The following is a 27047-nucleotide window of genomic DNA, read 5'->3' as shown; positions in this document are numbered from 1 at the left end:
ATCATCTGGCAGAAAAGACAAGTATGATACAGTATAATGAGTTCTGAGATAGAAGTAAGCCTGAACACTATAGGAGCACAGACAAAAGGCATCCCACTTCAAGAAAACCCATACACAAAAAGTAAATCATCGTCATCTCGTTCTCTCTGGAACCACACATCTATTGAGTCACCAAATCTTGACATAATCTGACTCTGAAATATCTTAAATCTGTGGCCTCTGGTTCACTCTCATTGCCACTGCCTTAGCTTGGACCCCTATTATTTTTATCTGGACTGCCCCAGTAGATTCAAAACTATCTTGCCTCTAATCTCTACTCTTTATGTATCTATCTCACACACTGCAACCAGACTATCCTTTTAAAACCCAAATCATTCTTATTTCACATCCCTACTCAAAACCCTGCAATGGCTTCCTACTATTGAGAGGCTAAACTCGTACTTCAGCAAGGAATATAAAGAAAGCTCTGACTTCAGCCTGTCTCTTCAGGCTCTGCCCCCCCACTGCCCTGCCTTTGCTGGCTTGCATTTCCATGCTTTCACTTAACACTTTTAACATCTGTCACGTGGTCAACCTTCCTTAGTTCCCTACTAATCAAGTCTAAATATCTAAGTGAAAGTGCAAACATAAGTGAAGGTAAACTAAGTGTTTCCCTCATGAGGACATTGTCTATTTTCATATTCCCAAACCACCACCTGGGTTGCTTTTTATTTTCTGAATTACAGGAAACGCAGAGTTTTTAAGGGACCTAACCTGATCCACCACCTCACCATGCTGCACTCCTTTTACTGGACTCTCTGTTATTGTGGCCGGGGCAGTGGCAAAATGTGGAACAGAGTGATTAAAAGCATTTTACACAGAGATTGTTCATAACTCAGAGTTTTGGGAACATGAGTTTTCAAAGACTGTTGAAATCAACTAAGGGACTGACTTCAAAAGGAAGTAGATTTGAACTTCCTTTAAAAGTACGTGGGTACTGGCTTCTTTGTAATTGCCAAATCCTTGTATGAGCTCTCATGTACAGATAGGTCTGCAGACTACCACTCTGGGACACTGGTAGATCAGTGTGTATTCTGGCATATCACGGCATTAATCCATGGAATGTGAGAGTCCAGTGATGGGGACCTGGCTCTCACCCTTGGTATAGGAGAAAGAGAAAGAACTATAACTCATCCCTTTGTCTCCCAGGGTATACACTTGACTTCTGCATGGTAACACTGAATGTGTGTGAGTAATAACTAAATGAACATTACAGTTGGTTGAGGATCACCTGCTTATATCAGCATAAGATCAAGTTTTAGTCACTCTCCCTTTTTGGCCTTGCAGTCATTTCCTTAAACTTAAATTTGAAACATGATGAAAACACCTTCTTTCCCTCTGTTACTATGGGCTTGGGTTTTCCAAGCTCAGGGATTTTTACTTGGGATTTCTCCTTCAAATATCTGTTTGGCTTACCTCTTGGGCTCCTAGCGACTCCAGTTTTTCAGGTAGAAACTCTCCTCCCTAGCCTTGGTACCAAGGTTCCCAGTCCCTGTGACCTCTTAATCTCCTTTTCTTTCTCTCTACATTGAAAACTCTAGGGGGTTAAATAGTGTCTAATACTTTTTCCAATCTGCTTTCAGTTTTTTTAGTCCTTTTACACCTTTCTGGGGTCCACAATGTATCCACAAATGAGCTTTGGTCATACCTGTGCTTGGTTAACAGCTCTTGATCTGAAGCTGCCTGTCTACTTTTCTGTAACAGCCATTGTTGGAAATATGCATTCTCACAATTGTCATAGCCTGCCTTGGTGTCAAACAACTTATTTTCTTGTTTTTCAATTGTTTTCTGATAGGAGAAAAAAAGAATTAAAGTTTTACTCTTGGTTAGAAATACCCCCAACCTCAGATATGCCTTCTTCTGGTGAGGGCTTAGTAACTTCCTGGTAAACTTGGTAACTTTACAAATGGTTAATTCTGTTAACCTGCATTTAAGTCTAGAGTGGCTCCCTTTCAGATAAGTGAAAATTTCTCTCTGTAAATGAAAAGAAAGGGTCTCCTTTTTATCTCTTACAGATCTCTAGAGATCTTGCTACCTAAATATTTCTAGGTCAAAATATTACAAGAAAAAATTCTGCAGAGGACCAAACCTTTCTTCCAAACCCTACATAAATACTTTCTTACAGGCCGCAAATAAAACAAATTTCGGTATTTAACTTACTTGTTCTCTTACATAGTTTCTTCCAAAGTCTAATTTTAAACTGGTCAGATACTCCCTGTACTTATTTAATTCCTTCAAGGTACAGATGACATATAAAAACAAAAACCAAAATGTAAATAAAAAGTTGTTACAATCGTAAAACTCTCCAGAGAACAGTCATAAAACATTCATTTTAGTAATAAGTTTGGGATCAAGGGTGATAATCGTACATTTGGGCAACTCTTTGGAAGGTAGTGGCTCTCTAACGTTGCTGTACCACCAGGAAATTTCTATCTAAATAACATTATTTCAATAATATGGTTTACATCATAATCAGGAATTTATATTTCCCCAACAAATTTGTTATTAAAACACCACTGCAATGATGTTTAACTCCCCAAAGGATTTATTCTATCAAGCTGTATTGTGCTAGGTTTCCACATTCTCTCTAGTCTTCTCAAAGGGTATAGGAAATATTCCTTGACAGATATGCAGTGACATTATTACTTTTAGAGCCAGAGGAAAGGCATTACAAGACAGTTGGCAGAAAAATAAATAAATAACTAAATGTGTGCGTGTTTATATCTTTACATACTCAAATCACATGGTGCCTATCTTTTGCTGTTATCAAAACAGAAAGGTCAAGTGGGAACAGATAGTTATTTAGAAACAACAGCTGCCTGATTTCTCTTTACTGACATAGTGAGTAATTAAAATTGAGTTTTCTATTAGGTTTCCTTTATTGGTCAACTAAAGTTGATACGGGGTCCCAGTGAGGTACAGAAACAAGTGTCTAACAAGTCCCTAGGTTTTTGCTGGTTAACAGGAAATAGGATTCAACCCACTTCATTACTGCTGGTGATGTAGCCACCTTTCTTTCGTCTCTGGATGGTGTTTCTTCACTTACAGTGTGTTTTTGAACGTGGAGTGTGTAGGCTTTTATAGCTGGTTTCCAAAAGTCGACAGTAACGATCGGACAGGTTAAAATCATAAGAAGGTTGATAAAACTGCCAACACAGAAATTCAGTAGTATTACATATGTAAAATTGAATGAAATCGCACTTTTAAACCTCAATTTTTTGAAATGATTAGGTTATTCATTGAAAATAAAACATGCCAGCAGAATCTGAAGTGAAAGATTACAGACAATGGACTGATCTGGGTAAGTCTAACTGCTTTTCTATTCCTCTCTCTCTCTCTTTTTTAAACCAGACCTGTCTTTAGGCTGCAGTTGGTAGCCTCAACCTCAACCCAATACCTGAACATTGAGATGTGGCCCTAAGAGTTCCTACAAGATAGGTAGGATGCTTCATATGTAGGTAGAGGGGCAGACAGCATGGGCACGATAGGGTTCTAGCTTTCTTTTCCCACTTAAGAGCTTCCTTTGTAAGTTTCTGACCACTTGATTGATGCCAGCCTCTTGTCTCTCTCTCCCAAGGGACCTATCAGGAATCTGAGCTCACTGACCACCAATGTTTCCTTAAAAAAAGGCAAAAAAAGATATCCTTCTGGGCAATGATTTAATTTACAGTGAGACTAGACAGGAAGCCCATATCTTTCCTAGAAGGAAACAACCAAAAGTGATGGCAATTGATACAATGCAGCAATTAGTGAATTGATTATTGCATTCCTCCTTTTAGATGTCGACTTTTGACCACACCTATCAAGTAAGAAAAAAAATCCCATTAGTTAAGGCCAGGGTAAGCTTTCTTATCATCAATTAAAATAACTGGATTCCCTGGCCTGAAAAGTGTGTCTGTTAATCATCACTATTATATCACTATCACTATTATATCATCACCAGTGGAAGATCATAGGGTAGACTTTTAAAAGTATGCAAATTGTCCTTTACACCTAACAGGTTATTTTTTTTGGAAGCAAAATATCTAAGTTAATTGGTAAAGTATTTATTATTAACTTTACCATAAAAACAATTTAAGGAGCTTTTCAAACAGTTGCAACCCAAGTATGGTGTACTAACAAGTAAATTAATTTATAGATAAATTACTTGAGAATAAGTTTAATATCAAAATGTTGGAGTATGAGATGAGTTGTCAGGTTTGGACTGATGCATAGCTAAGGACAGGTAGCTTTGTTACATTTTAATATTATTGAAAATAAGACAGAATGCTACAATTTTGCTTCCACTTGCATTCAAAACAATCTGAAAGACCTTTAAATTCCCTGTTTCCATATGCTCTGCTAAAGTGGTCTGAAGTTCAGGAAGCAGCAAGGTGAGGCGAAGGAGCATGGCCTAAGAGTCAGGAGACAGGGGTTCTGGTCCGAATTCTGGTACTGTCTACCTGTGACCTTAGATAAATCTTGGCTTTACCTCATAAGGTAGTCATGAGTTAAAAAAAAACAAACTAAAGGTATAAATATAAAGTCTTAGTTCCTTGAGGAGATCCTCCTAAAACACAAAGGATCCCACAAAGTTAGCCTTCAAAGGAATTGAGTGTAGTGTCTGATCATGATTAAATGCATACATTTTGGAGGAATCAATATAATAAAGAATCAGTGTAATTAAATATGGAAAAAGTCTGGAAATTATAGGTAGATAACACATGAATAACAGAGGTACAGAATAGCAATATGGCAAATAGAAGATATTTGAGGAAGAAACCAACAGAGAGGGCTGAAGTTACATACTAATGAGTATTATTACTTGTAGTGGAACAGGTTTTGAGTATGCTTAAGGAAAGCTAATTTATGGGAGTGTGACTCAGTCAATTTCTGTGAGGTTGGCATATATTTAATAGAACATACTGGTTTTCAAAGTGAGACAGGTACCGTGGATGTAGTCAGAGTAGGGTGAGGGCCTCCAGAGGGGCAGGACGGGATATTTACAGTCAGAGCAATGTAACTACAAGTAAGGAAACCCCCCGTACTAAAACTCTATGTTAAACATTAAGCTCTAGAATCATTCTTCAGTGAGATCAGTTAATGTTCCCCAGATAAAGAAGAGTAGCATGTTTTAATATGCTTATCATTTGTAACCATGTGTAAGATTCACTTTAGCATACTAAAAGGCCCAGGCCTATGTGCTGTCTTTCCTCCTTCAGATCTGAGGAGGTGATTATGCAAACTGGGCAACTAACTTAGCAAGCAGACCCAGCTGTAGACGACATGGTAAAAGGCAGGAAGAATTCCATCTTAAAAGATTGCATTTTAACACCCAAGAAGTTTAAGAGGCAGGATTCTTTAGCAAATAGACAATACCTCAGCCCACCTTGGGGGCTGGGTAGGCAGCCTTTTGATGTGCTCCTGGACCAAGGCGCTGGTGTCCCAGAGAGAAATCAAGGCAGGAAATTCCTTATGTTAATTTTTAATATTCAGGGACCACTTAACAAGTCCACACCCCTAAACTCTTTTTCACGTTCCCAAATATCCTCAACTGCCTATAAAACCCCCTAGACAACGCACCACCACGGACTTTCTTGTCCCCTCCTGGCGTAAGCCGGTGATGCCGGGGTTCTTGTTCACGAAGCCGAAGAATGAGCTTCACAAACACTCAAGGTAGGAGAGCAAGGTACAGGCTTTTATTTAGAACTAAAGTGAGAGAATAGAGCTCCTGGCTCATGCCAGGAGGGGACAAGAGAGCCCGTAGTGGTGCGTTTGTCTAGGGGGTTTTATAGGCAGTTGAGGATTTTTCGAGAACATGAAAAAAACTTAGGGGTATGGACTTGTTAAGTGGTCTCTGAATATTGAGAATTAACTTAACACAAGCAACTTCCTCTGATGATTTATCTCTGAGATACCAGCATCTTGGTCTGGGAGCATATGAAACAAGGCCACCTGCTCAGCCTGACCCCAAGGTGGGCCGAGGTATTGTTTGCTAAAGAGTAAGTTAAGAATTTTTAACGTCTTAACTTCTTGGGTATTAAAATGCAATCTTAACACAAGCAACTTCCTCTGATGATTTCTCTCTGAGATACCAGCATCTTGGTCTGGAAGCATATGAAACAAGGCCACCTGCTCAGCCTGACCCCAAGGTGGGCCGAGGTATTGTTTGCTAAAGAGTAAGTTAAGAATTTTTAACGTCTTAACTTCTTGGGTATTAAAATGCAATCTTATCTTTAAGGTGGAATCCTTCTTGCCTTTTACTGTGTTGTTTATGCCTGGGCTTACTTGCTAAATTAGTTGCCCAGTTTGTAAAATCACTTCATCAGATCTGAAGGAGGAAAGACAGCACATAGGCCTGGGCCTTTTAGTATGCTAAAGTGAATCTTACACATGATTATAAATGGTTAGCATAATAAAACATTGCTACTCTTCTTTATCTGGGGAACATTAACTGATCTCACTGAAGAATGATCCTAGAGCTTAATGTTTAACATAGAGTTTTAGTAGGGGGGTTTCCTTGCATGTAGTTACATTGCTCTGACTGTAAAAATCCCGCCCTGCCCCCTCCGGAGGCCCTCACCCTACTCTGACTACATCCACGGTCTCTGTCTCACCTGGAGCTCTGTCCTTTAACTTTATCTCTAAATAAAAGCCTGTACCTTGCTCTCCTACCTTGACTGTGAAGCTCATTCTTCAGCTTCATGAACAAGAACCCCGGCATCAAAAGGGTAAGTTATATTGTTTTCCAGCAATAAACATTTAAAAAATATATATTAGACAAGTATCAGAAATACTAAAGGAGCCCCTACTCATCCTTGATGACCCTCTAGATAGTGGGAGGATAAGGATGTCCGAAAAATACCTGTAGAACCCTTTGCTATTGTGGTCAAAGCACACAACCACAAAGTTCTGAACTTCCTTCAGGCTTGGCCTGAAAGCTAAGGACAGGGAGGGAGTGTTAGGCAGAGGACTTAAAATGTATAACAATATGGGTGCTGTATACTAAGTCCCTAGCAGTGATGCCGGGGTTCTTGTTTGCGGAGCCGAAGAATGAGCTTCACAAACAGCCAAGGTAGGAGAGCAAGGTACAGGCTTTTATTTAGAGATAAAGTGAAAGGACAGAGCTCCCGGCTCACGCCAGGAGGGGACAAGAGAGTCTGTCGTCCGTGCGTTGTCTAGGGGGTTTTATAGGCAGTTCAGGATTTTTCGAGAACATGGAAAAACTTAGGGGTGGGGATTTGTTAAGTGGTTCCTGAATATTAAAAACCTAACTTAACTGTAAGGAATTTCCTACCTTGATTTCTCTCTGGGACACCAGCGCCTTGGTCTGGGAGCATATCAAAAGGCTGCCTGCCCAGCCCCCAAGGTGGGCTGAGGTATTGTCTACTTCTAAAGAATCTTGCCTCTTTAACTTCCTTGTGTTAAAATGCAATCTTATCTTTAAGATGGAATTCTTCCTGCCTTTTACCATGTCGTCTACAGCTGGGTCTGCATGCTAAGTTAGTTGCTCAGTTTGCAAAATCACCTTGTCAGATCTGAAGGAGGAAAGACAGCAGAGAGGCCTGGGCCTTTTAGCATGCTAAAGTGAATCTTACACATGGTTACAAATGATTAGCATAATAAAACATGTGCTACTCTTCTTTATCTGCGGAACATTAACTGATCTCCCTGAAGAATGATTCTAGAGCTCAATGTTTAAGATAGAGTTTTAGTAGGGGGGTTTCCTTGCATGTAGTTACATTTGCCCTGAGTGCAAATATCCTGCCCTGCCCCCTCCAGAGGCCCTCCTCACCCTACTCTGACTACATCCATGGTCCCTGTCTCAGCAGTACTGACTCACTGCTGAGTGAGAGTGTGCAGACCAAGGTCAATTAAATTTTAAGGGAAGATGAGATAATTGGGGGTTGTGACACTTGGGAAAGGCTTCATATAATATCTTTTCAGAGATGGCTCAAACCAAAGGTCAGGAAGGAGAGGAGGAGAGTACATGCCAGTGAGACAGGGGCCGTTGATGTAGTCAGAGCAGGATGAGGATCTCCGGAGGGGGCACGGCGAGATATCTGCAGTCAGAGCAATGAAACTACAGGCAAAGAAACCACCCCACCTCTACTAAAACTCTATGTTTAACATTAAGCTCTAGAATCATTCTTCAGTGAGATCAGTTAATGTTCCCCAGATGAAGAAGAGTAGCACACGTTTTATTATGCTAATCATTTGTAACCATGTGTAAGATTCACTTTAGCATACTAAAAGGCCCAGGCCTATGTGCTGTCCTTCCTCCTTCAGATCTGAGGTGAATTTGCAAACTGAGCAACTAACTTAGCATGCAGACCCAGCTGTAGACGACATGGTAAAAGGCAGGAAGAATTCCATCTTAAAAGATTGCATTTTAACACCCAGGAAGTTTAAGAGGCAGGATTCTTTAGCAAATAGACAATACCTCAGCCCACCTTGGGGGCTGGGCAGGCAGCCTTTTGATGTGCTCCTGGACCAAGGTGCTGGTGTCCCAGAGAGAAATCAAGGCAGGAAATTCCTTAAGTTAATTATTAATATTCAGGGACCACTTAAGTCCACACCCCTAAACTCTTTCACGTTCCCAAATATCAACTGCCAATAAAACCCCCTAGCCAACGCACCCCCACGGACTCCCTTGTCCCCTCCTAGCGTGAGCTGGGAGCTCTGTCCTTTCAGTTTATCTCTAAATAAAAGCCTGTACCTTGCTCTCCTACCTTGACTGTGAAGCTCATTCTTCGGCTTTGTGAACAAGAACCCTGAGGCATATCACAAGGCCATCTATCATTAAAATGACGTTCGGACACTAAATACTTCAACTCATTTAACTTGACTTGGTGTGTGAAATTGAAGCTGACTCCGAAGCAAAATCATAGTAGTGTTTCCAGTTTAACAGGAAACTGAAAAGGGTAAAGAAAATCATTTTGGCACTATCAAAACTTGTTTACCTTTTCACTTATATTTGTAGTGTAGAACACATTATTGCTTCCTGGGATAACAGGCAGTTTGACCACAAGAGTAAGATTCAATAGATCAGCTGCTCCGACTTCTGGAGTGGGGTTTTTTTGCAAGCTCTGTCAAATACAATTAGAAGTTTGTCTGTTTGTCCCCTAGAATTACTCTTTGAGTTCAGACCAGTCTACTCACCCTTCAATGGGCTAATACGTATCTCCAAGTAAACCAAAGAATCACACACTCTAGGTTCAAAGAACCCTCTCTGCCGACAACCCAGAAGGCCTCCCAGCTTTCCCGGGGCACCAGCCCTACCTCCGGGCCTCCCCACGACCAATCCTTGCCAGAGGCAGCTCTGGCTACTAGCGTCGGCTCGGAACGGAGCCAGGGAGTCAGAAGCTAGGTCGCCCAGGACCCCCGCCTTTCTCCTGAGCTCTGCTGAGGTCCCCGCCCCTCCCGTCGGGACGCACCTCCAAGACCCCGCCCAAAGCTCAGGAGGAGTGGGAGGACGGCCGACTACCTCCACTCACGTTGTCGCATTGCTCCGTGTCTGCAGTTCGGCTGCAGGCGGCTGCCTTAGTGGCGGCGGCTTTGGCAGCCTTGCGGCAGTTGCCGAGATACAGATCCATGGCCACCCATCAGCTCCCAGGGGCCCGGGGGCTGGGGCGGCAATCCGTCTTCCTTTCTCTCCTCACTCGCACCTTTCCTGCTCTAAGCCCAGATCAAATCTGGGCCGCCAGGATACTGGTCAACAAGGTATCGCATTCTCTAGGCCACGCCCCTAACTATGTCGCACGCAGGCGTGATGACGTCCTCAACAGGTGTCTCCCGCGCAGGCGTCGCACTCCAGGGAGGTGAGGAAGGGCCATGGCCCTCGCTTCCAGAACCTTGGGCGTATGTGCAGGACCCAAGACTCGAGGTTTAGAATCCTCAGAGTTGGGAAAGTGGTCCCAAAGGCTTGGTGTAAGAGGGCCACAGCTGAGATTCCCTTTATATCTGCGACCAGCACCCACTCCTTTAAACCACAATGTGTCAGGTTTTGTTAGTGGGTAGCTGGGTGTAATTCTAATCTTTCTTGGTTCCCAAAGAGCAATGTCGTTTCGTGATTGGCTTGTTTCATTTAGCCTAATGCCTTCAAGGTTCATTCCTGTCGGAGCATGAGGTAGGATTTATTTACTTTTTAAGGTTCAATAATGTTCTATGATATGTATGAACCACATTTTCTTTATCCACTCAACTACTGATGGACATTTAGGTTGGTTATTGTGAATAGTGCCGCTATATAAACATAGGTGTGCAAATGTCCCATTTGAGACCCTACTTCAATTTCCTTGGATAAATACCCTGAAGTAGGATTGCTGGATCATATAGTAACCCTATTTTTAATTTTTTCAGGTCTATACTGTTTTCCATAGTGCTTACATATTTTATAATCCCACCAATGGGGGGTAAAGGGCTAGGGGTGCATATTTGTTGTAAGACCACCTGCCCTGCCCCCAGCGTGGCCTGGGTTGTTGTCTGTTTGCTAAAGAGTGAGTTAAGAATCTTACTTCTTGACTTCTTGGCTGTTTATAGTTGGGATTGCTTACCAAATTAGTCTTTTGCCTAGGTTGCAGGTTACTTGATTAGGACTAAAGAAGGGAAAACAGCACATAGGTACAGTTAAAAATAAGCTTGGCCTTTAACAGGCTAAAGCAAATTTTACAGTGTCATGATCTAACTGATACAGTGAAGTCACAAGTTATGCTGAGATACTCTTCTTTATTTGCAGAACACTCAGACATTCCAGGCCAAGATGCTCCTGGCCTTTTGAGCTTTAACTGATCTCACTGAAGATGTCCATATTCCTAGTCTGTTATCTTCACCCTAGAGAATTAGTGTGACTCTGACTTTGCGTTATGCTTAATGCAGAGTTTCGATAGGTACTTATTTGCACATTGTCACATGGTTTTGACTGTAATTATCCTGCTTTGCTTTTTTTCTGGAGGCCCTCACCCTACTCTGGGACCCTACTAAACCCACGGTCCCTGTCTCACCTGCAACCTTGACATTCAATCCATCCCTACACCCTACAGCTTTTGCCTCCTAATAGTTCCCCAAGTTGCCGTTCCTTCTACCATTGCTCCAGTTGAGCCAGTCATCATTTCTTGTCGACACCATCATCACAGACTCCTAATATCTTTCTTCTACCTCTCCAATCCACCTTTTATTCTGTCACCAAAGTTATCTTTCTAAACTGCAAACAGATCATGTGTTGCCCCTGCTAAAAGCCCCCAATACCGTCCGGAAGGCTGAAAACAAAGCACAAAGTGTTTTTGTGACTTGGTCCCTGTCTACATCTCCGAGGCACTAGTTTAACACCTCTCAAACTTGATCCTACAGTAATACAGAGCTGGTTTTAGTTGGTCCTCTTCATACGGCCTGCTGGTTCATGACTCTGTGCCTTTGCTCATGGTGTCCCCTCTGCCTTGCATGACTATGCCCCTTCTTTGCCTGGCTAATTCTGAGGCTTCAGCTGGAATGCATGGGATAATTGCGCTCTCTCTCTCTGAGTTTATTTTATCCTCTAGGAGGTAAGGCTATGATTCTCCATATGGTAGTCTTAGGTTTCCCAGCAGTGAGAAAGAGTAAGCCCCAAAGTGCAAGCACTTTCAAGATTTTGCTTGCATCACACTGGCTAAAGCAAAGCACATGCCTAAGCCCAAAGTCAATATAGGGAAAGATTAACCAAGGGCATGTATACAGAGAAGTGTTGTTCATTGGAGGTGATTAATGCAACAGTATAGAATACCTGCTGGTCCCTATGACTCATGTTCCTCTTATATGCAAAATACACTTACCTCTCTCAAGATCCCAAAAGTTTCATCCAATTGTAATGTCAGCTCAAAGTGCAGGATTTTGTTATCTACAATCATATCCAGAGGTAACTTCTTATTTCAGAGAACTATGAACTATAAAACAGTTTTCGTTAATTATCTATTGCTATGTAACAAGTGACCCCTACACTTAGTGGTATACAACAATACAAAATCGTTTATTACCTCTTGGCCTCTATTTCAGACAGGGCATCAGAGGGTACAGCTTGTCTCTGTTCCATGATGTCTAGGGCTTCTATTGGAAGACTTGAAGGTGGAGGCTGGAATCATCTTCAGGTTTTGTTCACTCACATGTGTGACAATTGATGCTAGCTGTTGGCTAAGAGCCTATCTGGGGTTGTCAGGCAGAACACCCACACTTGGTCTCTCCATATTGACTGGGCTTCCTCACAACATAGTATCTGCATTCCAAGGGGAAGGCGAGAGAGAGAGAGAAATAAAAAGAGGGAGTGTGTAGGGCAAAGGAAGGGCAGGGATGGGAAGGGAGGGTAGGGAGCAAAGAGAGAGCCAGGTGAAAGCTATGTTGCCTCTTATGACATAGCTTCAGAAGTATGCAGCATCACTTTTATCACATTTCATTTGTTGAGGCAGTTACAACAGCCCACCCAGTTTCAAGGGGGAAGGAACATAGGAGCCACTATCTTGAGAGAGAGCTGACCATGTCACATTGTGGGAATAGCATGTGGGATGATCTATATGTTGGTATGGCCACCTTTGGAAAAATACGATCTGCCAGACTAGTTATCTGCATAGGCCCCCAACATATAATGGTGGTACAAGGGCAATATAATGGCAATAAACACTCCCATTTGAAAAGCGAGGTACAAAGGAGTCCCTGGCCTACAACAATTCTGGAATCCATTTGGGCACGTGTTACCGGGTCCCTTTATTCTTGGAGAAGAAAAATCCTTCATTAGATCCTGATTCTGCTCTCTGGGAGTGGTTTCCTAGGCCACTGTTATCTATAGCTGTTATTTCTGTCCTCTGGCCTCTTGACTTTGTCCCATGGGTCATACTTTTATGTAAGAAATGGCCTGTGTTTGCTGCTTAGTCTCTTTCTCAGCCTTCTCCGTGACCACAGAAATCTGGGGGCCCAGGAGAAATCTGCAAACTGGGCCATCTCAGTCCCTTTTAGATCCATTTGAACGTGTTTTGTTAGTTTAGCTCCCTTAAAAACCTTGTGGGTTTCATATGAACCTCACTTGAATCCACTCCATTGGGTGGAAGTTATACCCACAACACTTTATGAGACACGTTTCCTCTACTGTAGGTAGCATGTCAAGGGCTGTGGGACAATGCCCTTTGTCTATCTGAAAGGGTCTATTAGGCACAAACTCACCTCTTTCTGGGGTCTTCACAAAGGATCTTACAGTTACACTCTTAATCTTTGCTGGCTTACTAAACTAGAGTTGTGAAGCACTTTTATTTTCTGATTCAGATAATCCTGGCTTTTCTATATTTCCTCTAAAATTCTGCTTGCAAATTCTGCTAAGCTCACCCCTCTCTTTCTGCACATTATGATATGCAGCTAAAATTCAAATAACACTATCAATATTTTGCATGACGAACATTGTCCTTAGCCAGATACACAAATTCATACTTTGATGCTGGTGAGTTTTACGAACTGTTTTGCTACGACACGACATGGGATACCATTTTTCCAGCCTTCTATTGCAGTTTCCTCACCACTTTTATAGCCACTATTATAGTTTGTTCACCCATTTCCGAGCCTTCACTAACAGTTTTCTTGTTGCTTTTCTAGTGCCCACCCACCACTCAGTCCCAAAGCAAATGTATCTGTTTTTGTTTGTTTGTTTACAATAGTACCTTACTTCCAAGTACCAATTTCATTGGTTTAAGATGTTTTTGTTTATGTATGTGGGGCCTCAGCTCTGAAGGTTGGAATAGCTGGAATGTCTGGACCCCTCTTTCCACATATTCTCTTACCGTCCTTCAGGGTTCACCCAGGAAAACAGAGCCACTATGTTTTATGTAATAAAGACTTTAAAAAATGGGCATTGGGCCAGACTTACATAACTTTGGAAGGAGTTGGAGGGTCAGAAGATCCCAGAAAGTCACTAAGCCACCATGTGAAGCACTGGCATAGGTGGGCAAACAGGAGCTTTCAGGGACATCTGAGAAGCGAAGCATGTTTAGTTAGTGAAGTAGGACAGTGAAGGGGGAATTGGTGGAGAGATCTTAGGAAAGCTCGAGCTACTGTTCCTGTGGGCTCACAGCTAAGAATATGTTGGTGGTCCTAGTGGAACCTATAAACAAATCAACAAGGAATCCTAAAAGCATGTTCAAGTAATCCACAGAAAGGCAAAAGAGAGAAAGTAACAAGAAACAACAGAAACAGAGCTCCAAAATACATGAAGCAAAATCTGATAGACATGAGACAAACAATAGATACATCCACAATTACATGTGGGGAGTTCAACACTCCTTTCTCAGTAATTGACAGACAATCAGTAAAGGGCATAGAACTGAACTACACTATCAACCAGCTTAACTCAATTGCCTTTTGCGCAACACTCCACCTGACAGCAGCAAAATACATATTCTTTTCAAGTGCCATGGAATACAGGCAAATATAGACCATGTTCTGGGCCATAAAATGAATTTTAACAGGTTCACCGACATTTCAGTGATAAAGGTATGATCTTGGATGATATTAGTTGAACTGCATTCTCCCAAAAGCTATGTTGGAAGTCCTAACCCCCAGTACCTTAGAGTGTAACAGAATGTGGAAATAGGGTTGTTGCAGATGTACTTAGTCAAGATGAGCTAATACTTGAGCTGGTTTGATGTAATGAATCAGAACTCAGGAGGAGAGAGGAAGGCACCCATATTTATGAGCAGCCCATTCTGGAGTGTCAAAGCCCAAGCAGATCAGTGAGGCTGTTTACGTGGAAGGGTGGTCTGGTATGGGGATTAAGAGCACGAGTAGGATGAGGGGGCTAGTGATGTAGAGAACAGCATGGGATGTCAGTCTGTCTTAGTTTTCTAGGTCTGCTATAACAAAGTATCACAAACTGCATGGCTTAAGACAGCAGAAATTTATTGTCTCACAGTCTTGGAGGCTATAAATCTGAGATTGAGGAGTTGGCAGGGCCATGCTCCTTCTGAAATCTGTAGAGGAGTCCTTCCATGATTCTGCCCAGGCAATTTTGGTGCTTTTTGGCTGGTGGCTGCATGATTCCAATCTTAGTTTTCATCACCGTGCTGAATTCTCCTGGCATGTCTCTGTCTTCACATGGTCATCTTCTTATAAAGACACCATTCATATTGAATTAGAGGCCTACTCTATAACAGCATGACCTCACTTGGCTATATCTAAATAAGGTCACATTGTGAGGCAGTGGGGCTGAGCATTTAATATACCCTTTTCTGGGGACACAAATCGACCACTGACAGTCTCCCCTTGGTCCCCCATCATTGATGTTCTTCCCACATACAAAAATGCATTCACCCATTCCAATCGTCACTAAAGTCTTAATTTATTTTAGCAGCAACTCTAAGTCCAACATCTCATCTAAATATCACCTAAATTAGGTATGGCCCATCCAGGGGCAAAAATCCTCTCCAGCTGTGGAACTGTGAAACCTTGAAAACAAGTTATCTGCTTCTAAGATACAGTGGTGAGATAGGCATAGGATAAGTATTTCCATTCCAAAGGGAGAAACTGGAAGGAAAAAAGATGTCATTGGCTTAAAGCAGTTTGCAACACAATGGGAAAATCCCATTAGGATTTATGGCTTTAAAATAATTTTCTGTGGCTCAATCCATTGGGCCCACCTCCTCAGTCTTGCGTGTTGGCCTGCTCACTACCTAGAAAGAGGAGATGGAGGGGGGAAAAAAGATGGAGTAGGAAGGCAAGGCAGAAACCTCCTCCCCTCCACACACAAAGGCAACAACTACAGCAAATACAACTAATGACCTGAAAGACCTCAGAACAGACCACCTACACCCGGTGAAGAAGAGAAGAGCACACAGAGAAGGGTACAGTGCCAGAATCACAATCAATCTCCACAATCAGTCAGGAGCCCAGCCCTTCCCCCATCCTAGCCCAAAGGTGGTAAGAAGAGGAGTGGAGCAGGGAGAGGATAGGCCCTCAGGAACTCTGCACACCTGTCCCTGGAGATCTGCTCCAGGTACGTTAGTCCACATTGCATTGGGTTTTGGTGAGTAGCAGGGCTGGACACCAGGGACAGTTGGAGCCCTCTGGGAGGCTGAGACTCCAGCCACTTGTGGAGGACAGGCGCACTCTGGCAGTCCCTCAGAGACCCAAAACATAAGCGGCTGTTTGAAAGATTTGCCATCAGTGAAAGGAGTACCAGAGAGGCGAGGGTTGGACAGAGCTCCCTCCACAGGAGAAAGGGCAGGTGGATCACACCTTCCCAGCCTCCCTGGGACTAACAGTTCAGGTACTTGTGGGAGCCCCAAATGCTCCATCCCCCTCACTGGCAGCTCATCCCTGAGGTGCTTCCCTGTGCACCTGCCTGGGTCAGCATCAGACTTTGCTGCCTGGCAGGCATAGGGAGGATGCTTTCCCAGATTTCTAGGCCCTATCCCGGCCTAATGGGGAGGCACCTGTGGGAGCCAGCTCTGAGTGCTCCTTCCTCCTTGAGGAAGGTCCAGGGTGGTGCTGCTTACCCTTCCGCAACCACATTCCCCAGAGCCGCATGACCACTCCATGCACCCTGGTAGGCCAGCTATGGCACCATCTCTTCAGGGCAGGCAGAGGCCATCCCACCCTCAACAATGCATGCAGAAGCACTGTTGCTCTGTTCACAAAAGGCTGGCTGAGGTGAACTGCCACCTACAGCTGACTGATAGGCCACTGCTGGCAGACAGAAACACCATCAGGTGATCAGCAGACTTCTCAGCAGAAACTTTACAGGCTAGAAGGCATGAAATATTTAATGTATTGAAACAGAAGGACCTTCAACCAAGAATCCTCTACCCAGAGGATTATCATTCAGATTTGAAGGAGAAATTTAAAATTTCCTAGATAAATGAAGGCTGATGGAATTTACAACCACTAAACAGGCATTACAGGATATGTTGTAGATTCTGTAGATGGAAGTGTTCTTAAGGCTAAGTATTTTTCATTAGTGAAAATAAACCCAGAGTAAAGGTAGTTGCAGGTAAGAAATTAAAGCAAAACAAAACAAACCAAAGTAGTAAAACCAACTATACACAAAATCAGTTAAGGGACACACACAAAAATGCAGATTATGACATCTATTACATAAAGAGTGGAGGAGGAAGATGAAAGATAAGGAAGTACTTTTAGATTGTTTTGGAAATAGAATAAGCATCAGCTTAATATAGACTGTTATATGAACCTTATGGTTCCATGAACCTCATGGTAACCAAAAACTTAGAGACTATAATAACTACACAAAAAATTTGAAAAGAGACATCCAACCACAACACTAAAAAAACCATCAAATCACAAGAGAAAAGTATAAGGAACAAAGGAACAGAGAGGAACTATAAAAACAACCAGAAGGGGAGGGGCGGAAGATGGCGGCGTGAGTAGAGCAGCGGAAATCTCCTCCCAAAACAACATATATTATGAAAATATAACAAAGACAACCCTTCCTAGAATAAAGACCAGAGGACACAGGACAATATCCAGACCACATCCACACCTGAGAGAACCCAGCGCCTCGCGAAGGGGGAGAGGAGGGCCACAAACCAACAAGAAAGGAAGTCCTTCCAGCCGTCACTCGTCCCAGTTCTGCAGACTATTCCTATCACCATGAAAAGGCAAAGCTACAGGCAGACAAAGATCACAGAGACAACACCAGAGAAGGAGACAGACCTAACCAGTCTCCCTGAAAAAGAATTCAAAGTAAGAATCATAAACATGCTGACAGAGATGCAGAGAAATACGCAAGAGAAATGGGATGAAGTCCGGAAGGAGATCACAGATGCCAGAAAGGAGATCGCAGAAATGAAACAAACTCTGGAAGGGTTTATAAGCAGAATGGATAGAACGCAAGAGGCCATTGATGGAATTGAAATCAGAGAACAGGAACGCATAGAAGCTGACATAGAGAGAGACAAAAGGATCTCCAGGAATGAAACAATCTTAAGAGAACTGTGTGACCAATCCAAAACGAACAATATCCGTATTATAGGGGTCCCAGAAGAAGAAGAGAGAGGAAAAGAGATGGAAAGTATCTTAGAAGAAATAATTGCTGAAAACTTCCCCACACTGGGGGAGGAAGTAATCGAACAGACCACAGAAATACACAGAACCCCCAACAGAAAGGATCCAAGAAGGGCAACACCAAGACACATAATAATTAAAATGGCAAAGATCAAGGACAAGGAAAGAGTGTTAAAGGCAGCTAGAGAGAAAAAGGTCACCTATAAAGGGAAACCCATCAGGCTAACGTCAGATTTCTCAACAGAAACCCTACAGGCCAGAAGAGAATGGCATGATATATTTAATACAATGAAACAGAAGGGCCTTGAACCAAGGATACTGTATCCAGCACGACTATCATTCAAATATGACGGTGGGATTAAACAATTCCCAGACAAACAAAAGCTGAGGGAATTTGCTTTCCACAAACCACCTCTACAGAACATCTTACAGGGACTGCTCTAGATGGGAGCATTCCTAAAAAGAGCACAGAACAAAACACCCAACATATGAAGAATCGAGGAGGAGGAACAAGAAGGGAGAGAAGAAAAGAATCTCCAGACAGTGTATATAACAGCTCAATAAGCGAGCTAAGTTAGGCAGTAAGATACTAAAGAGGCTAACCTTGAACCTTTGGTAACCACGAATTTAAAGCCTGCAATGGCAATAAGTACATATCTTTCAATAGTCACCCTAAATGTTAATGGGTTGAATGCACCAATCAAAAGACACAGAGTAACAGAATGGATAAAAAAGCAAGACCCATCTATATGCTGCTTACAAGAAACTCACCTCAAACCCAAAGACATGTACAGACTAAAAGTCAAGGGATGGAAAAACATATTTCAAGCAAACAACAGTGAGAAGAAAGCAGGGGTTGCAGTACTAATATCAGACAAAATAGACTTCAAAACAAAAAAAGTAACAAGAGATAAAGAAGGACACTACATAATGATAAAGGGCTCAGTCAAACAAGAGGATATAACCATTCTAAATATATATGCACCCAACACAGGAGCACCAGCATATGTGAAACAAATACTAACAGAACTAAAGGGGGATATAGACTGCAATGCATTCATTCTAGGAGACTTCAACACACCACTCACCACTAAGGATAGATCCACTGGGCAGAAAATAAGTAAGGACACGGAAGCACTGAACAACACAGTAGAGCAGATGGACCTAATAGACATCTATAGAACTCTACATCCAAAAGCAGCGGGATATACATTCTTCTCAAGTGCACATGGAACATTCTCCAGAATAGACCACATACTAGGCCACAAAAAGAGCCTCAGAAAATTCCAAAAGATTGAAATCCTACCAACCAACTTTTCAGACCACAAAGGCATAAAACTAGAAATAAACTGTACAAAGAAAGCAAAGAGGCTCACAAACACATGGAGGCTTAACAACATGCTCCTAAATAATCAATGGATCAATGACCAAATCAAAATGGAGATCCAGCAATATATGGAAACAAATGACAACAACAACACTAAGCCCCAACTTCTGTGGGACACAGCAAAAGCAGTCTTAAGAGGAAAGTATATAGCAATCCAAGCATATTTAAAAAAGGAACAGCAATCCCAAATGAATGGTCTAATGTCACAATTATTGAAATTGGAGAAAGAAGAACAGATGAGGCCTAAGGTCAGCAGAAGGAGGGACATAATAAAGATCAGAGAAGAAATAAATAAAATTGAGAAGAATAAAACAATAGCAAAAATCAATGAAACCAAGAGCTGGTTCTTTGAGAAAATAAACAAAATAGATAAGCCTCTAGCCAGACTTATTAAGAAGAAAAGAGAGTCAACACAAATCAACAGTATCAGAAACGAGAAAGGAAAAATCACGACGGACCCCACGGAAATGCAAAGAATTATTGGAGAATACTATGAAAACCTATATGCTAACAAGCTGGGAAACCTAGGAGAAATGGACAACTTCCTAGAAAAATATAAACTTCCAAGATTGACCCAGGAAGAAACAGAAAATCTAAACAGACCAATTACCAGCAACGAAATTGAAGAGGTAATCAAAAAACTACCCAAGAACAAAACCCCCGGGCCAGATGGATTTACCTTGGAATTTTATCAGACATACAGGGAAGACATAATACCCATTCTCCTTAAAGTTTTCCAAAAAATAGAGGAGGAGGGGATACTCCCAAACTCATTCTATGAAGCTAACATCACCCTAATACCAAAACCAGGCAAAGACACCACCAAAAAAGAAAACTACAGACCAATATCCCTGATGAATGTAGATGCAAAAATACTCAACAAAATATTAGCAAACCGAATTCAAAAATACATCAAAAAGATCATACACCATGACCAAGTGGGATTCATCCCAGGGATGCAAGGATGGTACAACATTCGAAAGTCCATCAACATCATCCACCACATCAACAAAAAGAAAGACAAAAACCACATGATCATCTCCATAGACGCTGAAAAAGCATTTGACAAAGTTCAACATCCATTCATGTTAAAAACTCTCAGCAAAATGGGAATAGAGGGCAAGTACCTCAACATAATAAAGGCCATCTATGATAAACCCACAGCCAACATTATATTGAACAGCGAGAAGCTGAAAGCATTTCCTCTGAGATCGGGAACTAGACAGGGATGCCCACTCTCTCCACTGTTATTTAACATAGTACTGGAGGTCCTAGCCATGGCAATCAGACAAAATAAAGAAATACAAGGAATCCAGATTGGTAAAGAAGAAGTTAAACTGTCACTATTTGCAGATGACATGATACTGTACATAAAAAACCCTAAAGACTCCACCCCAAAACTACTAGAACTGATATCGGAATACAGCAAAGTTGCAGGATACAAAATCAACACACAGAAATCTGTGGCTTTCCTATATACTAACAATGAACCAACAGAAAGAGGAATCAGGAAAACAACTCCATTCACAATTGCATTAAAAAAAATAAAATACCTAGGAATAAACCTAACCAAAGAAGTGAAAGACTTATCCTCTGAAAACTACAAGTCACTCTTAAGAGAAATTAAAGGGGACACTAACAGATGGAAACTCATCCCATGCTCGTGGCTAGGAAGAATTAATATCGTTAAAATGGCCATCCTGCCCAAAGCAATATACAGATTTGATGCAATCCCTATGAAGCTACCAGCAACATTCTTCAATGAACTGGAACAAATAATTCAAAAATTCATATGGAAACACCAAAGACCCCGAATAGCCAAAGCAATCCTGAGAAAGAAGAATAAAGTAGGGGGGATCTCACTCCCCAACTTCAAGCTCTACTATAAAGCCATAGTAATCAAGACAATTTGGTACTGGCACAAGAGCAGAGCCACAGACCAATGGAACAGACTAGAGAATCCAGACATTAACCCAGACATATATGGTCAATTAATATTTGATAAAGGAGCCATGGACATACAATGGCGAAATGACAGTCTCTTCAACAGGTGGTGCTGGCAAAACTGGACAGCTACATGTAGGAGAATGAAACTGGACCATTGTCTAACCCCATATACAAAAGTAAACTCAAAATGGATCAATGACCTGAATGTAAGCCATGAAACCATTAAACTCTTGGAAGAAAACATAGGCAAAAACCTCTTAGACATAAACATGAGTGACCTCTTCTTGAACATATCTCCCCGGGCAAGGAAAACAACAGCAAAAATGAGTAAATGGAACTATATTAAGCTGAAAAGTTTCTGTACAGCAAAAGACACCATCAATAGAACAAGAAGGATCCCTACAGTATGGGAGAATATATTTGAAAATGACACATCCGATAAAGGCTTGACGTCCAGAATATATAAGGAGCTCACACGCCTCAACAAACAAAAAACAAATAACCCAATTAAAAAATGGGCAGAGGAACTGAACAGACAGTTCTCCAAAAAAGAAATACAGATGGCCAACAGACACATGAAAAGATGCTCCACATCGCTAATTATCAGAGAAATGCAAATTAAAACTACAATGAGGTATCACCTCACACCAGTAAGGATGGCTGCCATCCAAAAGACAAACAACAACAAATGTTGGCGAGGCTGTGGAGAAAGGGGAACCCTCCTACACTGCTGGTGGGAATGTAAGTTAGTTCAACCATTGTGGAAAGCAGTATGGAGGTACATCAAAATGCTCAAAACAGACTTACCATTTGACCCAGGAATTCCACTCCTATTAATTTACCCTAAGAACGCAGCAATTTTGAGAAAGACAGATGCACCCCTATGTTTATTGCAGAACTATTTACAATAGCCAAGAATTGGAAGCAACCTAAATGTCCATCAATAGATGAATGGATAAAGAAGATGTGGTACATATACACAATGGAATACTACTCAGCCATAAGAAAAGGGCAAATCCAATCATTTGCAGCAACATGGATGGAGCTGGAGGGTATTATGCTCAGTGAAACAAGCCAAGCGGAGAAAGAGAAATACCAAATGATTTCACTTATCTGTGGAATATAAGAACAAAGGAAAAACTGAAGGAACAAAACAGCAGCAGAATCACAGAACTCAAGAATGGACTAACATGTACCAAAGGGAAAGGGTCTGGGGAGGATGGGTGGGTAGGGAGGGATAAGGGGGGGAGAAATAGGGGGGTATTAAGATTAACATGCATGGGGGGGTAGGAGAAAAGGGAGGGCTGTACAACACAGAGAAGGCAAGTAGTGATTCTACAACATTTTGCTATGCTGATGGACAGTGACTGTAAAGGGGTTTATAGGGGAGACCTGGTATAGGGGAGAGCCTAGTAAACATAATATTCATCATGTAAGTGTAGATTAGTGATACCAAAAACAAAGCAAAAAAAAAAAAAAGGGCAGTTCCTGTGTGGTAACCTCCAACGAGTTCTACACAAGGGTATAAAGGGCATATAAAAGTGTAGGCAAAGGGTCTGTTTGTGTTTATACAGAGGATCAAAGCCTAATTGGGCTATCCCGAAAATGAACTAAGATATGATATGAAAAAGAACTTCCAACATCTGCACTCTCTGGATGACTCATGCCAGAAGATGATCATCAAAAAACCCCAACAAAGATCCACGCACTGCTACAGCTGTAGATGCACTCATCCCACCAGTTCCTGGACTTGCCATGGGAATGAGGAAGGAGATATCTAAGCTGGCCTGTGCATACAGTAAAACAACAAATTTGACTGGATCTATACTGTTGGAACTCAACCAAGAATTTGGAGAAGTGCAAATTGTAGCGCTCCAAAGTCTTACAACTACAAACTATTTACTGTTAAAAGAACATATGGCATGTGAACAGTCCCCAGGAATGGGTTGTTTTAATTTGTCTGATTTCTCTCAGACTGTTCAAGTTCAGTTGGACAATATCCACCATATCATAGATAAGTTTTCACAAATGCCTAAGGTGCCTAACTGGTTTTCTTGGTTTCACTGGAGATGGCTGGTAATTACAGGTATGCTTTGGTTATGTAACTATACTCCTATTATGTTAATGTGTGTGCGCAATTTAAGTAGTAGCTTAAAACCTATATATGCTGAAGTTACTCTACAAAGAGATATGTCAAAGAAATAATCAATCTTCCCATGTTTTCTCCCGCTTGCTACTTCTATAGCTTTTCTTCTTCCTTCCTAATTACAACCCTTAAATAGAATTCGTGCCTCATATCAAATTTACCGAGTATCATAATTCTTCCAAGTGGTAAAGATACCTCAAGACAAATGCTGGGCATAGAAGCCACAGGGCATAAATATGCAAAGAAGTAAAAAGCTAACCTTTTCAAACAATAAGGCTCCCCTCTCACTTACCAACTTTACATTTCCCTGTATGGCCCTGAAAGATGACTGGTTAGCCAGAGACGGGTAAGATTCCTCAAGGGAGGAACCACCTAAGACAGGCACAGTCGCAGGGGGGCCATCAGGTGAGAAATTGGGGATCAACAGAGGTGAGGCTTAGAACCTCACCCCCCCGTTCTGAGAGAAATCTTCTGCATACGTGGATGTTTTATTGCCCTGGTCTAGCTTGGATTAACACATAGTCTACAGGCACACACCTGATCATCTACATTTGCTCTCTTACAACACTAAACTATGTTTTCTACCTTTATCTTGTATCTACCTACCACTTCAGCATTTTATTAAAAATAATAATAATAAAGAGAGAAATGTGGTATCCACATATAAATCAAGTATAAAAACCAAATGAGTATTCATATTTGAACTGACTGTTTAGAGTTCATAATGCATGAGCAAAACCGAAAGTTTCTGTGATGACTGCCCTTGTACTGTTCACTATGTAACTTATTCATTATGTAAGAATTTGTTCTACATATAAGAACTTGTTTGTTATGCCTCAGAAGATTGGAGACTGACGAAAATTAGGCTTGGGGTGGATTAATGATTGTGCATTGAGCATTGACTCCCCTATACAGAATTTTATTGTCGTTAACAACCATTTGATCAATAAATATGAGAGATGCCCTCACAAAAAAAAAAAAAAAAAAAAGGACAGACTTCCAATGGTAAAATAAATAAGGAACCAGGATGTAATGTATAGCATAAGGATTACAGTCAAGATATTGTAACAGCTTGGTAGGGTGATAGCTGGAACCTCGAATTATGTATATAAATGTTTTACCACTGTGTTGTACACTTGAAACTAATGTAATATAATACTGTGCGTCAACTACCCTTCAATAAAAAATAATTATTTAAAAAAAAAAAAAAAACAACCAGAAAACAATTAATTAAATGACAATAAGTACATACCTATCAACAATTACCTTAAATGTAAATGGACTGAATGCACTAATCAAAACACACAGGGGGACAGAATTTATAAAGAAACAAGACCCACCTATATGCTGCCTACAAGAGAATAATTTCAGACCCAAAGATGTACATAGACTGAAAGTGAGGGGATGGACAAAGATATTTCATGTAAATAATAGGGGGAAAAAAAGCAGTAGTTGTAGTATTTATGTCAGAGAACATAGACTTCAAAACAAGGTAATGAGACAAAGAAGGGTATTACATAATGGTAAAGGGGTCAGTCCAACAAGAGGATATAGCATTATAACTATCTGTGCATCCAACATAGCAGAACCTAAATATGTAAAACAAATACTTACAGAATTAGAGGGGGAAATGTACTGGAACTCATTTATATTAGGATGCTTTAACACACCATTTACATCAATAGACAGATCAACCAGACAGAAAATAAATAAGGAAACGAAAGCACCGAACACAGCACATTACATCTGATGGAATTAGCAGGTATCTACAGAGCATTCCACACGAAAGCAGCAGGATACATATTTTTCTCAAGTGTACACAGAACATTTTCCAGAACAGATCACATACTAGACCACAAAAACATCAACGAATTAAAAAAGAGTGAAATTGTATCAGCAGCTTTTCAGATCACAATGGCATGAAACTAGAAATAAGTTACACAAAGAAATGAAAAAGCCCCTAAACATATGAGGCTAAACAACATGCTTCTAAATAATCAATGAATCAATGAAGAAACCAAAGAAGAAATCAAGCAATACATGGAGATGGAGACAAATGAAAACAAAAATAAAATAATCCAAAATATGTGGGATGCTGCAAAAGCAAGTCTAAGAGGGATGTAAATAGCAATATAGGCCTACCTCAAGAAACAAGAACAATCCCAAAATAAACTTACTAAACTCACAATTAAAGAGCTAGTAGAAGAACAAAGGAAACCAACAGTTAGTAGGAGGGATGTAATAAAGATCAAAACAGAAATAAATAAAATAGAGAAGGATACAACAAGAGAAAAAAAACAATGTAACCAAGAGCAGGTTTTTGAGAAAATAAATTTAATAAATGAGTCCCTAACCCAACTTATCAAGAAGAGTATACAAATAAACAAAATCAGAAACAAAAAAGGAATAGTCACAACAGATAGCACAAAATACAAAGAATTTTTAGAGAATTCTATGAAAAATCATATGCCTATAAATTGGACAACCTAGATGAAATGGACAACTTGCTAGAAAAATACAACCTTCCAAGATTGACCCAAGGAGAAACAGAAAATCTGAACAGACCAATTACCAGTAATGAAATTAAATTTGAAATAAAGAAACTCCAAACAAACAAGAAGCCATGACCAGATGGCTTCACAGCTCAATTCTACCAAACATTTAAAGAATAGCTAATGCCCATCCTTCTTAAACTACTCCAAAAAGTAGAAGAGGAGGGAATACTTCCTAACTCGTTCTATGAAGCTGGCATCTCTCTAATACCAAAAGCACAGAAAGATACTATTAAAAAGGAAAATTTTAGGCTTATATTCCTGATGAACATAGATGCAAAAATCCTCAACAAAATATTAGCAAGCCAAATTCAAAAACACATCAACAGAATCATCCATCACAACTAAGTGAGATTTATTCCAGGTATGCAAGGATGGCACAATATTCATAAATCAAACAATGTCATACATCATATTAACAAAAAGAAGGATAAAAACTACATGATCATCTCAATATATTCTAAAAAACAATTGACAAAATTCTACATCCATTCATGATAAAAACTCCCCCCAAAATGGGTACAGAGGGTACACACCTCAACATAATAAAGGCCATATATGACCAACCCACAGCTAACATCATACTCAATGGGGAAAACTGAAAGCTTTTCCTATATGAGCAGGAACAAGACAAGGATGTCCACTCCCACCACTTTTATTCAACATAGTACTGGAGGTCCTAGCCACAGCAATCAGACAAGATAAAGAGGTAAAATGCACCCAAATTGGTAAGGAAGTAGTTAAACTGTCACTATTTGCAGATTACATGATGTTATGTATAGAAAACCCTACAGATTTCACCGAAAAACTGTTAGAACTAAAAACTGGATTCAGCAAAGTTGCAGGATACAGAATCAATATTCAGAAATCTAGTGCATTCCTATATACTAACAGTGAATTAGCAGAAAGAGGAATCAAGAAAACAATTCCATTTGCAATTGCATCAAAAAGTATAAAATACCTAGGGAGA

General features: G+C 40.8%; 1 protein-coding gene across 4 annotated transcripts; it reads right to left on the bottom strand.

Moving 5' to 3' along the window:
- Positions 1-1692: 1692 nt before the first annotated feature.
- LOC130682051 (fibrous sheath-interacting protein 2-like) lies at positions 1693-9746 on the bottom strand. Of its 4 annotated transcripts, none has more exons than XR_008995373.1 (4): positions 9516-9746; positions 8982-9107; positions 3024-3185; positions 1693-1827 (listed from the first exon to the last, which is right to left on the bottom strand). XR_008995373.1 is itself a non-coding variant. In XM_057496181.1 (4 exons), coding segments are annotated over exons 1-4 (327 nt in total). In that variant the 5' UTR covers positions 9615-9746; the 3' UTR covers positions 1693-1825. The 4 variants fall into 4 exon arrangements, 3 of the variants coding, with proteins under 3 accessions (XP_057352164.1, XP_057352163.1, XP_057352165.1); XM_057496181.1 differs by having other exon boundaries at positions 3086-3185; XM_057496180.1 differs by lacking the exon at positions 1693-1827 and having other exon boundaries at positions 1854-3185.
- Positions 9747-27047: the final 17301 nt, after the last annotated feature.

Source organism: Manis pentadactyla, chromosome X (assembly GCF_030020395.1).
Source record: "Manis pentadactyla isolate mManPen7 chromosome X, mManPen7.hap1, whole genome shotgun sequence".
NCBI lineage: Eukaryota > Metazoa > Chordata > Mammalia > Pholidota > Manidae > Manis > Manis pentadactyla.
Note: the sequence above shows the minus strand (reverse complement) of the source record. Positions and strands in the feature narration are given on the sequence as shown.